We start from the raw sequence: 17,913 nt of genomic DNA, 5'->3' as shown, positions 1-17,913 counted from the left end.
TCTGGAGCCCAAGAAACAGGGGTAGGCAAATGGCAAAGTCTAAAGAACATGGGAAGAATTACTACTTTCACTTCAAGAAGGTGTTGGCTATGTCTACTACCTGGATTTTTAAAAGCATAGGGCACTGTAATGGAGTTTCTGATTGAAAACTGTAGTAGGAAGGAGAAGAAAGGACTTATTCCCAGGGAAGGTGATACCAGTTGTTATTAGAGTTTTCAGCTGTCCTTCCCTTACAAAAAGGCAGCATCCTTTTAGTCTTTTCATATCAAGCTTTTTATGTCAAGCAGATTTCATAGTTTAGGTTTCCCAGTGCTTCCCATTGTTATGTAACCAAATTGATTCTCATTACTTGATACGCATAAGGCATTTGAAGCGTGCTTTATGATGCTCCTAGGTAAAATATTATTAAAATAGTAAACAGTTGCCATTTGTTCAGCTGTCACAGATCCTTTGTTGCACAGTTTCAGGGCAGGTGCATTAAGCTGGAGGTAACTGCTCAAGCTGGACAGAGTAATGGGAGCTTAGTGCAGAAACTAGGTCATGTAAATGCAACCACCATATTACTCCCTAACAAGCAACTCTGTACCACTGCTAAGCTACACAGAGTTCTCAGCTACCCTCTAGGTGAATTTCTTCCCCTGGCACTGCTACCAAAACTAAATTTTGAAGTCAAAAGAAGTTGTGGATACCCCATTCTTCTAAACGTTCAAGGCCAGGTTGGACAGGCCTTTGCACCTGGTCTAGTGAAAGCTGTCCCTGCCATGGCAGGGGGGGTGGAACTGGGGGGTCTTAAAGGCCTCTTTTAACCTAAGGCATGCTATGATTCTATGAGCTGCTTGTATCAGCAAAATGAAACTAACAGATTAAATAGACTGTCATTGTTTTGCAGGATTGATTCTATATAAACCCGCCATGTATTCAGTTCTTACAATCTATTAACGGCTTTGTAATTATAAAATGTTTGTCAAGCTTAACCCTACTATGCACTTAAAAAAAGTTCAAAGCCTTTTCCTAGGTTTTAAATTAAGTTTCATAAACAGTCTGGCACATAGATAGATGACTGGAGTAGAAGTTGAGTATGTATCAACACATCTCAATTCTTTACCTACATTTGGTCCTCTTGGTATCTCCCATAGCCACAATTTGCTACAGACATGCCCCAGTCTGAAGGCACTGAGGGACCAAAACCCTGGAGAATGCTGAAGTCCTTCACAAACATCAGTTTAGTAGTAGCCCTTAAATGCTGGATTTATGTAAATACATTTTAAACCTAAGGTGAGTCCCAATGCAGCAAGCTGACTATATACTTCAGTCTGGAATTTATGCAACACTTTCCTTAATAACAAAAACTACCTGAAAACTGTGCTTTAATCAGCTGAATCTTGTGTCTGGGCAGTAGAGAAGACACCTGGCATGGCTTGAGGGAGAGTAGCAGTTAATCCATTTCCAAAACCATTTCCCACCTCTGACTATCAGTGTTGGTGAATTTTGTACAGTGCCCTACCAAGAGGTTCTGCCATTACTTGTGAGAAGTCAGCACACAGACCTAATAATAAATATCCAAACTTTGCAGCTCTGGGTGAGACTTCAGTGGAAATGGAGAGGTTTCACAGAGATCCTGGCAGGCAAAACTTCCGCCAACCTACAGGGCAGCAAGGCAAGAACTTATCTGTTCTAGATGAGGCAAGATAGAACTTTCACCAATCAGGAAGAATAAGTGCAAGCATTTCTATAGAAATGACAAAAAGATGAAATGGAAGAAGCTGTGCCCTGGCCAAGGAGAGAGCCTCACAGCCCTCTCAGATGCCAGGCCACAGTTTCTAACAAACAGCCAACCGAGGTAAGCTGTCTGGAACTGATTAATCTCAAAAGAGGAAAAGTAAGATACAAAGTAGCAGGCAATCTTTAAACCATACCTATAGCAAAATAGGATGCAAACTATTGCACATAGTATGAAGTGTGTTGTGTTACGTTTTTTGTTAATGCTTATCTATCAAAGACCTTTTTCTCCTCTGTCAGATAAGTGGTGAACTTTGGAAATAAACACGTTGAAATGGACCATCACGAACTTGATAAGGGCAAATCCACAGACAGATCCAGTGTGCCAGGGAGCAGGTATCTGTACAGCACGACATGAACTGATGGCAAAGCATCGAAGGAACAAGTCGATGTGGTGATGCACTATCAGCAAAATGCTGAAGGGCAATGATAATCACTGGTGCAGTGTTGGCATGTACAGAGTACAGCTTCACTCCACCTGACTCAACTAAAAAGATCATAGTTAAAGACAAAGCAGTATTTGCTGACAACAAATTAGGATATGCAAAATACAACACAGGGCAGAGACATCTGAGCCAATCTAAACAAGATGAGGCACCAGAACCCATAGAGGTGTATTTGCACAGCACTTCATTCATTCTCCAGCAAAACACTAACAAGAAAATAGTCTGATACAGAAGAACCCTATAGATACATACTCCATTTGCACAAACTTCTGTATGTCATATAGCATATCTGAAAGTGAAACAGCAATTTTGAAGAACTTCAAGAACTGTTTCAGGATGAGAGTGGCCACTACTAACTACTTTGTGCTTAAAACAACATTTGAGTTGCACTATAATCTTTGAATTTTCATGTGATTATAATGTAAAATTTATTTTATCACTTTATTATTTACATCACTTAGAACTGAAACATTCTTGCTTCATTCATCCACATGATGAATATCCTTGGACTACGTGACGCAAATCGCATCAGACATTTGGATTACTCAATAGAGGTAAGGAGAGGAAAAATATTTCTGTGGCTGATGTAATTTTGTTTTGTGTCCGAAGATATTTTTAGAATAAGAAGGAAGAATGCCAGACAGGAAAAGACTTGTCAACGAACCCCAAATAAAATACCAGAAATAGAGCAGATGTATGTAAAACCAAACAGCTTAGGAGGGCCAGATAAACCTTTAAACTGTTCTATTCCAGACTGTCCTAGCATTATTAAGAAGGGAGCAAGACACAGGTATATAAATTTTAAATGACAAAGAACAAACAACATTTGATACTAGTTTTTCTTCAGTTGCCATCCTTTTAGCATTTGATAACCCTGGTGTTGAAAGAAAGAAATGTTGGAGATCTACTTGAATGAGCAATAGCAAGAGAGAGAATACAAAATTGGACCATTGCTGTGACTGCTGAGAAAGTGGGTAGGTCTTCTACTAGAATGGCACACAAAATAACAAAGAAACCATGCACGCTACTGGAGAAACACACCTCTCACAAAAATAACCAAATTACAGTAAAAGCAAGCTGGAGAGAAAGAACACTGACAATGGATGAAGAGCAAGAAGTACAACGTATTACTCCAGGCTCTATGCGAATCAGTCCTGAAGAAAGAGAAAATGCTGATGGACATTTTAGATATGTGCTGTGCTAGGAAGACTCTAGAGTCATGATCAAAGGTTATGGAAGTAACAGAGACTGCATGAGACATTCTTCCATGCAAATAAGACAATGTGACACAGCAAGCAGAGAATTATTAACAATTTATATCAATATCTCAGTGGTAATTAGAGCTTTACTGCACCTTACAGTGCAGAGATATTGAGGAATATTCCTGTGCTGTTGTCAATGTAACCTGCCAGTATCTAGCTGTGCAATTTTGCTGGCATTTAAACCAAACTAAGGAAATGAGAGCCAACATGTGTAGAATCTGTTTCCTTACAACTGAAAAAGCTGAGACTTTTAGTTGGAGAGCAAGAAAGGCTAGAGTAAATGCTAGGAGGAATTGCCTGCTAGAGCTCTCAAATTCCATTAAGATGGCGTGAAGAGTCTATTCCCAAGTATAAGACCATGCAGAGCCTCCTCCCAGGTATAAGACCAACAGAGTAGAAGCAGGGCACAGTCTGGAGAAATAGGTTGTGAAAGGCTAATTCCCAAAGGGCTTCAGGTACATCTTGTGTCACTCTCTACAGCTCCCTGAAAGGTTGTTGCAGTCGAGGTTGGTCTCTTTCCCCAGGCAGCAATTGAGAGAACAAGATGACACAGTCTTAAGCTGCGCCAAGGGAAATAAATATAGGCTGGATATTAGGAAAAGTTTTTTTATGGAAAGAGTGATAAAGTACTGGAATTGTCTGCCCAGAGAGGTGGTGGAGCCACCATCCCTGGATGTGTTTAAAAAAAGACTGGATGTGGCACTTGGTGCCATGGTTTAGTTGAGGTTATGGCATGGGTTGGACTCAATCTTAAAAGTCTCTTCCAACCTAATGATTCTGTGTGATTCTGTGTGTGGCATATCTTCAGCATCAGTACTCATGTGACCCCACTACATACTTTTGTTAATTAGTTATTATTTAAATGATGTTTCTGGATTCTGATTTGAACCATGGTTCCTCACCAACTAGAGTGACACGTGTTTATTTTTTCATTCATGCTACATTCTTGGCCAAGATTCAAAGAAGAATGCAAACAGGTGGTTAACACAAATGAATTTTTCTTTGCAAAAGAGGGACAGAGAGAAGCAGAAGAAGGGTTAAGAACATACACTCTGCCAGTTACTTGTGAGTCTTCTATGAGACTTGAAAACTTGTTGAGGTGTGACCAGTTCCTAGCTCTGAAACAAGAAGCTACTTCAGGCACCAAATGATGCTTAAAGGCTCTTCAAGCCACCTTCTCTTCTGCCTGCCCCCCCTTCTGCCCACTCTCCTCTTGGACAGGCCTGTCAGGGACAGTGGCAGAGCCCCTGAAATTCCTGGGCTTTTCTCACCCTGCTCCCAGTTTGTCCCATCAGCATCCACCAGAACAGTAACTTATAGATCAATTCTGCAAGGCCTAGTCCTATATAAGGGAAGAAAAAAAACCCTCACAATGACTCACAGCAAAAGATAAAACATAAGTACAATTATGCTAAGTAATCTAAAACCCTAAAAAGACAGGAATTCTTAAAGCTCTGTTTTAAAGCTTATAAACCACTAAGTAATGCTAACTACTAAATGCCTGCAGGGTGGATGAAATTTGGAGAACACAGTGAGCTAATTCATATTTTAATATATCATAGTTTTGTATGTAGCTTTTGAAGTTGAAAAAGACACATGATTTCTCACATATTTCTGGAATACTATGCTGGAACATTAAAAAACACAAATGAAAAAATAATCTTTTCAGTGAGGTCCTATTTACTGTGGAGTATTCTGTTACTCAGTAATCACTGTATTCTCCACCATTTATGTGTGCAGATGAGGTCTCACACACTTGACTCAAAATGGGCTGATGCAGAATTAAACTCAGCCACAGGAATGCCAATGCTTCAATGGTAACTGTGTCCACTAATGGAAGGCTCTTAGACCAGAGATGTATTGTATATGCCCAAACACAGGGATGTCATCCTAACTTGCTGCTCTGATGGACATCTACCAATTGAAGAGCTTTCTGCTGTACCACAGTTTCACCTACCCAGCAAACAAAACAGTGAGGTAGGCTGATGCCAGGTGGATCCTATCCTATCACCTCCCAGATCCTGTCAGTCTGAAACATTTTCCGCAACACTTTCCAGATTGACAGGAACAATTTTCCCTAAGGTTATGATGAAATACAAACATGATGAAATGTAGGCAGGGCACTCTACTCTTCAGTCTAGAATTTACAGAATTGTGCCTAACAAAAATAAACAAACAGAAGGTAACCCTGATAAAGCAGCAATTTGCACAGGATTAATAAGTAAAATGGTTGCATCAGAAGGACCTTACAAAACAAACCTCTTTAATTTGGGGACAGCTTACAAACCAGTACACAAATTCTAAATCTATACTAGAGCCAGGGACAGACAAAAAAACCCAAGTGAATGTGTGATGTACTTAGGCCACAAATAAAAGAACTGTTAAAACACTCACAGGTAGATTACAGAAAAAAAAAAAAAAAGAAAAGAAAAAAAAAGAAAAAAAAAAGCCTGGACCACTTAAGGCAATCCACACAAAAGCCCTAAAACTCCAGCAGATCTGTTGAAGACCTTGTCCCGAAATGTATAAACTTCAATTTAAGAAGTTCTTAGTATCTCAGATATTCATCCAAGACTCTGTATGCCCAAAGAACAAATACACTGGGCAAAAAAGCAATTTGAGATCCTCAAGGACAGCCAAACAAACTGCTGTCCTTTATCAACCCCTTCAGCCACATCCACTGAGAAATCTCTACAAGATTCAGTCTCGGTCCCTGTCCAAATACGAGACACTGACAGGCCACACTTCTGATTGTCCAAAATGCACTCTGACACTGCTGAATTGTCCTCCAGAGGAGATTTCAGAATCTTCATCCACAGTCAAGGTGTAGCACTTTTGCAGAAGAGCTCTCTCTGTCACACCTTGTTGCCTCATTTACCCACACACTGCTCTGTCCCTTGGGAAGGGAAGCACAAGAGCTCATGAAGAGCCACAGAGCTGAGCTAAGGCAGTGTCCCTCGGATGCTGCAAGGACATCCTTCTCCTTGGGGATCCTACTAGGATGGACTGCGTATGCCAATCCCTACACTGCACACCCCCGGTCCTACAGCTTTGGTCACAGAGGGCTGCAAAGACATTGAGTGAATTCTGACAAACTTTTTGAAATGTTTCATAACAGACGTCTGCTGGACAAACTCTTCCAGCACTGCAAAGTTAGAGGAAGCAGCTAACAAAGAACCACATCTGTGGAAATGAAAATCCAGCAGACGTGATGCAATCTGCTCAACCAGCACCTTGGCAAATTTGCCTGAATGCAACATGGCTGTGCTTTCACAGGATAAAGGGAACGTAAGTAAAGGGAAAGGGCTGTAAGCAAGCCAGCCACAGATGTTGATCTGAGTAGGGGCTGGGATCACACAGAGGAAGGAAGTGGCTGAAATGCATTTTCTTCAAGAAAAAAATTCAGACTAACTTTTGTACTGAGTAAACCAGTTTTAAGAATGTTCTGCACAACGGGTATTCTGAAATAATGTTTTGAAAAACACTTAATACAGTATTTTGATCCAAACTCCTGAATAAGTCTTGAGTGAATCAGAAAAATGACAATGGCTAGCAATAAATTATACAGATATTTGAAAAAATCATAGAGCAGTGTTCTTTCCTAGCTTCACTTGCAGAAAGGCAAATCTACTGATCAGTTCAGCATATTCCATTCATCCAAGTATTTGTACTTTTTAAACAAGGCTACAAACTGTTATCACAAATATTTCTTTGGCCCATGTGAAGAAATGAACTACAGGAAGCAAAGATTCAGTGTTTGACTTTGCTTTTGCAAAACAACATAGTTAGAGGTCTCTAAGGAGATATTCTAGAACCAATTGCATAAGAGTATATACTGAGAGTCCAACAGCATGTCAGAGTACAAAGAAAGGACAACAAAGCCAAGCTTCCATTAGTGAAATGAGCACAGATTATTAAAAAGGCAATCTGCAGTTACTGTTGGAATTGGACTGCGGTCTTGCAGTGTGAAAGTTATGTTTTGGTTATTTTGACACTTAAGAATCAAACCACTCTCACTTGTTTCGATCCTTGGTTTCAAAAGAAATCAGATTTGGGATACACTAGGTCTATTTCAAATTTCTTTCAGACTCCAGTCTGTTCCCACAATCCAAATTATCCCAGATTTCAGCCATCTGAGGAGCACGGGCTCCAACACAAGTGAGCCCTTTCCAATGACTAATGATGTTGCATCACCAATGAGAAAAAATTCTCTTCTTATAAACACACTTCACACAGCTGAGGTTGTGCTTACCACCTTTTAACTTGGATGTACACACCACAAATTAGAAATATGAGAAGAAGGGTCAAAATTCATTTAACCAGGTAAGAAGCACCACCTTCAGCAGGACACATACCTTTGTGGTATATAAAACATGTGTTGTGGAGGGGGCTTGTAGAGAACTCCTTCATACACAGGCCACAAACCACTTAAAATTCTGAAGAGAGAACTCTTTCCACAGCCATTGGGTCCAGTGATTAAAAGATTCATCCCCTCCTCGACCTGCAAAGAGGATGAAAATGCAAAGATATTACTACACAATGTGTGTGGCACAAGAGATTCTAAGACTCCTGAGAGGGGTTACATAAGCATTTATATAAAATTATCAACTAATTTCATTGATTAGCTTCATGTATTCATGCAACTATTCTGGAAGCAGTGGCATTAGATAAAATATGTAGGCTAAGATAATGAAAATAATTTCCTTTATATCTGAGTATCTCTATAACTAATGTTTACAGTAGTATATGGTGGTAATATTTATAGTAATATATTATTATATACACATAAATAATATGTAATATGATTACATTACAGCATCAATACATCACAGTCAGAATCAATTGTTCTAATGCAGATTAGGTCCAAAGGTGTTAACAGCGTTTCAAAGAGTACTGTGCCTATCTGTGATATTAAATGCAGGTATGGCAGGTCAATCAAATTATTTGGAAAATCTATTTCTCACTGCCATTTCCCACTTAATTGCCTATGTTAACTTGGCTGTGATGACAAGTGATTTTTTTTTTTTACTCATTTGCCTATTACCCTGTGTATATATGAGTGTATGTTTATGCATAATAACAATGCCAGTATCTATGTTTTACAGAAATATACTGACTTCTGTATTTTCTTTGTTTCTGTCTCTTAAGAGAAATGAATAAACAGAGATGTCTGCTTGATCATAAGGCTGTAATTTTACAATTCTGAAATTCCTACCCTGAAGTTGTTGTGTGTTTTGCCATACCTATGATTTTCTCATAGTTACTAATTCAGAGGAAAAGGAAAATCCTGCTTTAGCTAAATTAAAAGATCTGTTGGAATGGTTAAGTTTATTTCTGATAACTTCAACTCTTTTTAAAAAGAACAACATCTGACTGGAACATCAGATCAGGATACATCTGAGAGTAATTCAGTAAAGGTCACTCGTTAAAATTGTGAGCAGGTACCAAGAGATGTCTGGAATAGGTTTTTTAAAAAAATACAAGTTTTTGCTGAGTAAATGCTCCCCAACTGGACTTGTGAACTATGCTGTCAGCTATTAGTCAGTACTGCTCTTTGTGGTGATCAGGAAAAACTACAGGTTTGATTTTTTCACTGTTGCTGTGGCCTCAGACTTTTAAAGGAGCCTTTGTGAGTAAAGCACTCCAATTTGACTGAATTTAACTAAAGGTGGATGCATACTGTCATACACAGCTTTGAAAATCTCAGATCAGTTTTTCACCTGGCAACAGCAACAGAAATCCTCCCTTTTCTTTCTCTGAGCAGGAAAAACTCCATGTGTCTGCCTCTATTGAGCTACTATGCCTACCTTTCTGGACTTCCCCTTTTATCCATATGCTCCTCCAAGTACTTAACATAAGGTATATGAATTCTGTGCTGTTTATGTTAATGTGATGGCAACAATCAGAAGATTCTTGCATATCATCTTACTTTGAAGTTTAGTCTGGAAACCACCACATCGCCATTCGGAGTAATTATAGGAACATTTTCACAAATAATTCCTTGATCAACATCAATTACTCTCCCTAGAAAGAAAAAAAACCAAAAATTAGAGTTTGTGAAACCCCCCATTAAGCAATCACTTGTGACAGCCTCTGTGCACAACTGAGTATATTTTCAAGTAAGGACTGGTGTTTGAGACAGCTCTTTTTTGTGCTCCAGGTTGCCCTATTGGAAAATCTGGATAATAAATCTTAGCTAGTCCAAAAGACACTGTTAACAATAGCCAAGAATGTGCAATGAAGCCTAAATTTGATCCTAAACACAATGCACAGTATGCATCATAAATATGTGATGCACTATAAAGATGTGTTCATTCAAATTCTACTTGTAGTTTCTGTATTCTGCTTTAAATAGCTGTTTAATATCAAGCAGTAAAAAAGTTCAAGGACAGCCTTAGCCACAGGCAAACGAGTTAACCTTCTTTGAGGATTTAATTAGGAATCACTACCAGCTCTGAAAGTTGGAGCTTCAGTCCTTTCAGACCTTTCAGTTGGAGTTCAGACCTTTCAGTCTCCTCCAGCAACGAGAGCAAAGGAGAAAACATTTAATGGCTTGTTTCCATCTCTTTTTGATGCCACAGACACTGTAAACGTGTCTTGTAAGTATTTGCAGAAACTCATAAAATATTTCAGTCAGGTAGACACACTTGGCATTTGGATTTCTGGCAAATTAAATACACAATCTCTACTGGACATCCGGATACTCTGTAACACAAGGACTTTGATATTAACTGCCCTGGAAAGAGTAAAAGAATAAAAGAGTAAAACTTCTCAGTCACCTGTTAATGGTCTTATTCAACAGAATCCAAACAGCTGGATTCCTAGAAAAATATTAGCAATTACCTTTATAGACAAGATGCAAAGGAAAGACATTTTTCTTTGTATTAGAAAGCTGTTTATTTATAACATAAACTAATGTGAACAAAGAAAAATGTAACAAAGACCAAATTAGTTAGTTAATGATAGAAGGCTCTGATAGAATTTTCTTCACTTAAGTTTAGTCTTACGTTCTTCCTTTAGAGGCTCTTTGTTCAACTGATTTCAACTTGCCAAACTGTAATAACCTGGGCAGAAATTTTTATGCCATGTATCAATTGAAGTTTTTTTTTTCATAAAATAAATTTTACTTACAACAGCATGAGATTATGGGGAAAAAATGTTTTTTTGTTAAAAAGAAATTACTTTGATACAGTGGAGACATTGTAATTAAAATAAATCTATGATAAAATATAGTCAGCAAGTAAGAATTAAGTAAACTTAATTCTCATTTCCTAATCCTAATTTCACAGTACTTGATTGCAACTTTAGCACGCTTTTAAAGTATATTTATGTGTAATCAGAAACACAACTTGACAGTATTTGTACAAGATGTACAAAAATCTGTTTAATTTTTTTAATTCTGAATAATTAAATATGCCATAAGGCCATACTGCTATCTGTAAAATATTATTATTATTTTCATATTTTCACACTTACTGACAACAGTAAATGCAAGCCACAAAACAGACACTGCTTAGTTACAAGGACTTATACTGGATGATTCAAAAGGGAATAAGTATTATGTGTTCAAAGAGCCATTGGGGAAGCAGAATATTCTCTGCTTCTAACAATGCAGGCACACACAGGTATGTGAGCACGTGCACTTCTATTCACAAACAATCCACTCTTCAGGGATTTCTGAAGTATTGCAACCCAAAGAAATGAGGAAAACCAGTATTACAATAGCACTTGTCATAAAAAATGTGGAGCCTGTGGCCTGGATTCGTCTGGCCTAAATCCTTGTGCACAATGCTTGGTCTTGGCTAGCTGCCTCTGAGAGCTACAACTACACAAGAGCAAATGCGTGTCACCATGGCTTAGTAAGAATTCAGACTGGATGAAAAGTGACTGTAGGGGAATGAAATCTTGGGAAAAGGTTGCAGAGAATAGAGGAGTGGGGTTTAGATATATTAGACCTAAAGCAAACATGAAGAGCACATTTCCGTATCTGAGCTCTATTTGGTTTTGGCTATAAACACAGTTCTCTAAAAAGAGCCCCCAAATTACTTCATTGCTCCAGGAACTACAAACCTTCTCTCATGTACAAGAACACATGCAACAGTTATAAATTGCCATTTCTTTAAACACCAGCCAAGCACTACCAAGATCTATAAAATTAAGACATCAGCTATTTCCATACCTATCAACCATGCTGCATCACACTTTGTTATAATGAACCTTGTCAGAGGACCTTTGAGAAATATGAGCTGAAGGGCAGCACTGTTGAAATTGCTGCAAGAAGTTATTTCACAAAGAGCCCTTTGGGGCCTATAACTCTACTAAGGCTTAACTTTTCAAAAGCTAAAGGAAGAGAACAAGGCTTTTCAACAACACAGAGGACAGCAGCAGAAATGCTATGTTGGGAAAATGAGGAAAAACCCATTGCAAAAGCTGCCTTTGAGTACCTCAGAGAGAAGCTGGATGCAAGAGGCAGAGAGAGGTGGCACAATAAGGAGTGGACGTACAGAAAATGCTCCAGGGAGGGCGGGGACAGAAAGACAGTGGCACCAGAAAGACAGAGGATGGGGTCAGGAGGGAAAAAGTATGTATGATCAGATCATTTGGGAGGTGAGGAGAAGGTAAAGTTATCATTTTCAGTTGAAGATTCCCACTAAATTATGAAAAAAATGAACACAGGCTGATCTTTAGTCATAGAAAACATACTATTTTTGGGAAAAACTACAGAACCAATTTGTCTTTTTTCCTCCTACCTCAAACAAAATAATATGATGGCTGAAGGTAAAAATGTTAGTCTCAGCTTTCTGAAAAAACAATGAATGGTCTGAGGAAAACAGGCACTGTCACTGTAAGAATACTAACATCACCATCACATATAATAGTATAGCGAAAATGCCTTTTCATTGAAAGTTTTTACAGAAAACATTTGAGCCATTTTGTGTATTAGAAAAGCACACCATAAGGACAGAGTTATAAGGAAGCAGGGGGTTAAAATGAAAGGCAACATGATCTCTGGGGCATTAAGGCTGAGAGGCTGATTAGCTACGGAAAAAAAACCTCTGTTCACCTCCTCTCCCACTGCTCCATGCCTCCCCCACCACCCCTGGGAAATTCATACAAATCTGAATTAATTACCTTTGATTTCTAAGGGCCCATCAATGTGTAACTCTGCCTTATCTTCACTCCTGCTGTTGTCTACAGACCCTTGAATAACAGCAGTTCTTTTGTAGATGCCTCTCCTCACCTCGTCAAAGACTGAAAACATGTTGTAGACGCGGGCGGTGTAGCCTGCTAGCTCAGTGACCTGAGAAACAACAAACGTCTCATTTCAGTTATGTTCCACAAATTCTACAATTAAATGCTTGGCCAAGGATCAACATGAACAACAGTGTTGATCATCACCCACTGATTTCCATTCCTTGAAATGCCGTGCTAACCCATATGCCACCTGTGGCTCCTACCAATCAGCACACAGGACAGCTGAGTTAAGCCCATGTCAGCTATGATAACGCCAATGAATGAGGAGGTTGTAGAGACTGCTGATTTCTGTAGTCTTCAAGGAACAGAGAACAGCTACTAACATATCTGAAAACAAAGAGTCTGGTACAAAAGAAAAAACCAAAATCTCTGCATTTTCCAGCAAAAATAGAAGTCCACAGAAGTGAGAAAAAAATGGCTTCTGTAATTACTTATGTTTACTTGCTTGTACTCTTGAAACCTCCTGTGGGAGAAGTGTGCTCTTCTGTGTAAAAGAGGGAACATCAGGGCACCCTAACCTAAAATGCAGTACAAACCAGAAATGAGTCTTCTGTCAACTGCCTGCTAAATCCGACACCTTAGAATAGAAGTGGGCATTTTTAAGATGGTGAGGTCTCTTAAAAGGGCTTTCTTCTTTTATTTTTTTGGTCCATTTGTCACAATTTTCACCTAGTGAAGACAGAAACAACAGATCTCGGGGATCTTGTAATTTCATATTCATGGGCTATTTAAGAGCTCCCAAAGAACTGCCTCCATCTGCTGGTAGTAAAGAATTAAGACAAAGCCTTTTATTTTAAATGTATTATTAGATGGTTTTAAAAGGATACATTTTTATATAAAATGCAGAGAGGACAAGAAAATTAGATCAAGATTATAAAATCCTTGGCTCGCTGTGGTTAAATGTGTACACCCCATGACTGAGTTCATCCACTATTATGTACATAATTCCAAGATTTTTTGAAATAACTGGAAATAGTTCCATAATTCTCCTGTAAGTTTCACTATTTGTGCCAGGGCCATCATTTCACCAGGATGATGGAGAGAATCCTGCATGTGATAAATGAAACTTGTACCAGCTGTGCTCCAGGAGAACCATAACATGTAGTAAGCTTCTATACCATGACTGTAGAAACTTTGTTCAAACACTAAATACCACCACCTAAACTATTGACTGCAAAGAAAAGTTAAGCCCACCTCATTTGCACAGTGAATTACACTGACTTGAAAGAGGCTGCCTTGGTGGAGGAGGTGGGCAAGAAAAGGAACTGCACTACCACTTGACATGGGTTGAAGTACACTGTGCTTTGGAAACTGCCTGAATCACAAAATGAGAATGACAATGTGGTTGAAGTCCTGCAGTGTCTTTTGAAGAGCACCATAAATGTAAAATCCAGATGGAAATTCATAGAACTGCTCTTCAGTCTTATGCTGTCTCAATTAGTACCTTACCATGTTAGAGAAAGTGAGTTTGTTCAGTTCTTCTCTAATATTTTGTGGGTACTTTTTTTGCCAAAAAAATAAAACCACAGTTTTTCTGAGTCCTTGTGTACATTATATAAACAACTTAAATGCTGAAAACAAAACACATATTACATCAGTGTATGACAGCTTCTCTGGCAGTATCTTGACAGCAGAGATCAAGGAGGGGAACAGCTAAAAGAGAATAGGTTAAAAATCACAGCCCACTAGAAGGACAGACACTTTGGCTTTGTCAAAGTCTGTATCTGAAGGTGCCAAAAAACCCCTCCTCTGACAATTGACAAGGCTATGGCTGTCATGGCTGGATTCCAAATAACAGAATCCATAGTCTTTGATTAGCTGCCTAGCTAACGCATTCCTCCTCACACTGCACTGGGAAAAGGGGTTCCCACCAAAGGGATGAGCAAACACCAATTCAAATATGAAGAACGAACATTCAGAAGGAAATGCTGAGATTAACAGCACTGACTCACTTTTCTGTGGCTTAACAGCTGGCATTTAAAGAAATCCACAGGAGAGACAACAGATTTAAGCACAGCTCTACTGGAGATGGAGTAAGGACCTGAAACACCTCTGATCTTCTACATTAACATTCGGTGCTTCTAGAATACTTTTACTCCCAAAGTGAACTTTTTCCTGCTAAAATTTCCCTATTTTGAAAAATTACTTACAATTTAAGACGTTCACAAGATACTGAAAACAGCCTTACAGTTTAAGTGGCCCATAAATAAGTATTCAATTCTCCTCGTTTTTCATACAGAAAGAGGTTGCCCAGTGAGGTGGAGACACCCCATCTCTGGAAATATTTAAGGTCAGGCTGCATGGGACTCTGAGCAATCCAATAATAGTCAAAGATGTTCCTGCTCAAGGCATGGGGGGCGGGGGGGGGGGGGGGGGGATTGGACTAGAAGAACTTTAAAGACTCTTACAATTAAACTTATTATATGCTTTTGTGACAGTTCCAACAGAAGAGTCCCAGTACACTGAAGGCAGACAGCCCAAATTCAGGTCTGTGCTCCAAACAGAAGAGAAATTTGAACCTTTATCACTGACATTCCAGGAACTTCTATTACCCTCTGATGATACCCGAACACAAGTATTAAAAATTACATCTACATGTTGCACCATACAGGCAACTGTGCACTTTACACTCTACGTCAACTTAACCCTGAAGATCAAACTACCAGTTCAAATATTTCCATGGATTTAGTTGCAATAGAATTTTCCTTTAACAACTGCACTACTTTTTAAAAAAATATTTTATATTGAATGTAAACTGTTTTTCTTTTTCCCCTCTTCTGTTTCATGCATGCAGGATGTACAGTACCTCTTTGTATGAAGACATAATCCTTTCAATAGCATCTGCTCCAGAGATCAGCAAGTTTCGTGATGTAGTAAAAGCTTCTGTTCTTTCACTAACCATTGCCTGTTTCTGCCCATCTTCCAATTCTGAATGTAAAAAAAAAAGTTTTGTTAAAATAGTCTGCTGGTAATTATCTCTACAAACTAAATTATTATTGCAATGTGAGCTATTATAGAGCAGGCTTTTTCTTTTTTTAAGAAAAAGTTAACTTTATGAAGACAACCTTTCAAAAAGAATTAGTGAATGTAACCACCATAGCTTGGTCAAAAAGAGCAAATGGGAGCATATGGAATTCATCCTGTTAGGCAAAACATCCTGCTATTTTGTTTATTTATCTATATGGATCATTTCCTTTTAATATATCATCCTACAACAGAAATTTTTCAAAATATTAAAAAAGTTAAACCTAAGCAATGATACGAAACAGATTTTGAACATAATTGTTAACATTTTTGTGATTATTAATTTTCAACCTTGCTTATTTACTGACTTCATGTAGAAGGAACCATTTACATTTGTGTAGATCTGGCAATACTACTATATTTCTGCAAGAAAGCAATAAACTCTCTTGGTATCAAAGGCATGGTTTCAATAGGATAACTCTCCCTCACAATGAAGTTTCTCTCTTCATCTGACCTCAGAACAAAGTTGTGAGGCTTTATTTATGACACTGCATCCTGTCAACAAGAATATTCTTGCTCCAAAGAAAGGACTTGTCTCATAAGAATGTCAGCAGCATCAGGAAAGGAGAAAACAGCGGCAGAATTTATACAAGATATGTGAAAAGTAAGTATATTTACCATATCTACATATACGATTTTGCTACCATGGGTCCCATAGATTCAAGTTGCAAGGTTCGTTTCCTGAAGGAAACAAGATTTAAAAAGAAGGGCCTGACTATTCTGAGGCTAAATGTTGTTCCAGTGTTTATAACTGCAACTACAAATCACTGGTGTAGTAAACCAGCAAATCACTTTTAAAAATTTTCCACATAAAAGATTTACAATGAAAGATCTAAAGGGCTTTCAACCTCACATAACTTTATTTGTATCCCTATAAACTGCTTAAATCTTTTGCAGAATGGGATCAAGATATTATTTTTTTTCTAAAATTTGTGAAGTTTTTTTAAAGCTTTGTTTTGAACTAAGCTGATGCTAGGAATCGTGCTAGGCAGGGTAACAGGCAGATCCACTGTGGCAACTCCTGCACTAGCAATTGCTACCCATGTTTCCACAGGGCTCATGATCGAGAAAATCTAGGAGAAATTCCTTGTAGGTATAATGCAACATAAATTTCATGGCTTAAGTTAAGCAATGCAAGAGTAGGAGCAAACAGCATTTTCTTACTCTCACTTCCCTGACAAATCAGATTCTAGAAATCTGGTGTCTGATAATCTACAGTCGGTACCAAAGCCAGATGTATCTTTCTGTCTTTATTAGTTAAATCTAAATGTTATTCTGTTTTAATTTACACATCCACAAAGGTATTCTACATCATTGAAATGGATTGCATTACAGAAAAATACACTGGAATAATTATTTAATTAAATATTAATATATTATTAATTATATTATAATTATTTATTAGTATTTAATTATTATTACAGTGAAGTTGGTGGAATAATTATTTAATATAATAATAATTAAACTGATTTAATTATTTCATTGTACTTCACTGAAATAATTAATGAAAAACTTTTAAACATTGTTACAACATAACTTTTCACATATATGTGTGTGTGTATATATATACACACACCCACAGAATGTCTATGTTATTTTTCCTGGGCTTAATTATGATGTTTTCTCAATTCAGTTCTATATCAGCACACAGTCAACTAGTTGTATGCAATCTTGCTGAGACACAATGAGAGACAGCTTTTAAAAATAATATAGAAAAGCTCTTGCAAAGGAGAGATTACAAAATTCTTACTAATGTGGCTCTCACTTCAAAAAGTTATTTCCACTCCAAGAAGTGAACAGAGAGAATTCAGTTAATTCATTAGTAAAAGAGGATTTGAAATTTGTTTACTTCTGACACAACCAATTTTTGCTGATCTTGTTAGGATTATATGCACATGCAGCCTATGCTATATAGAACCACCACAACTAAATCATCTAGGAATCAGGTATGGTTTAACTGCATTGATGCAGCATTCCTCCTTCATGTAAATGCAATATTTACTGCTTCCAGCACCCAGGCCAGCTCATTTAGCAAGAGCAAGGATCTCTATAGGCCACTGCATCAGTCAGATTAGGGATATTTAAAATATTGAAATTATACAGAATTTATAAACATTTCACAGGCCCAAAAGACAAACTCTTCTATT

The 17,913-nt window shown here is 38.0% G+C and overlaps 1 protein-coding gene across 1 annotated transcript in view; it reads right to left on the bottom strand.

The window, feature by feature from the left end:
- Window positions 1-17,913, bottom strand: part of ABCD2 (ATP binding cassette subfamily D member 2) — a 43,040-nt gene that overhangs the window by 20,049 nt on the left and 5,078 nt on the right. Inside the window, exons 3-6 of the mRNA XM_084205336.1 lie at window positions 15,549-15,670; window positions 12,620-12,788; window positions 9,417-9,511; window positions 7,843-7,988 (exon numbers count right to left, since the gene is read on the bottom strand). Coding sequence (XP_084061462.1) covers window positions 7,843-7,988; window positions 9,417-9,511; window positions 12,620-12,788; window positions 15,549-15,670 — 532 coding nt within the window. The remainder of the gene's footprint in view (window positions 1-7,842; window positions 7,989-9,416; window positions 9,512-12,619; window positions 12,789-15,548; window positions 15,671-17,913) is intronic.

This window comes from Fringilla coelebs (assembly GCF_963513975.1).
Source record: "Fringilla coelebs genome assembly, chromosome: 5".
Lineage (NCBI taxonomy): Eukaryota > Metazoa > Chordata > Aves > Passeriformes > Fringillidae > Fringilla > Fringilla coelebs.
This window is presented reverse-complemented; position numbering and strand designations above follow the sequence as displayed.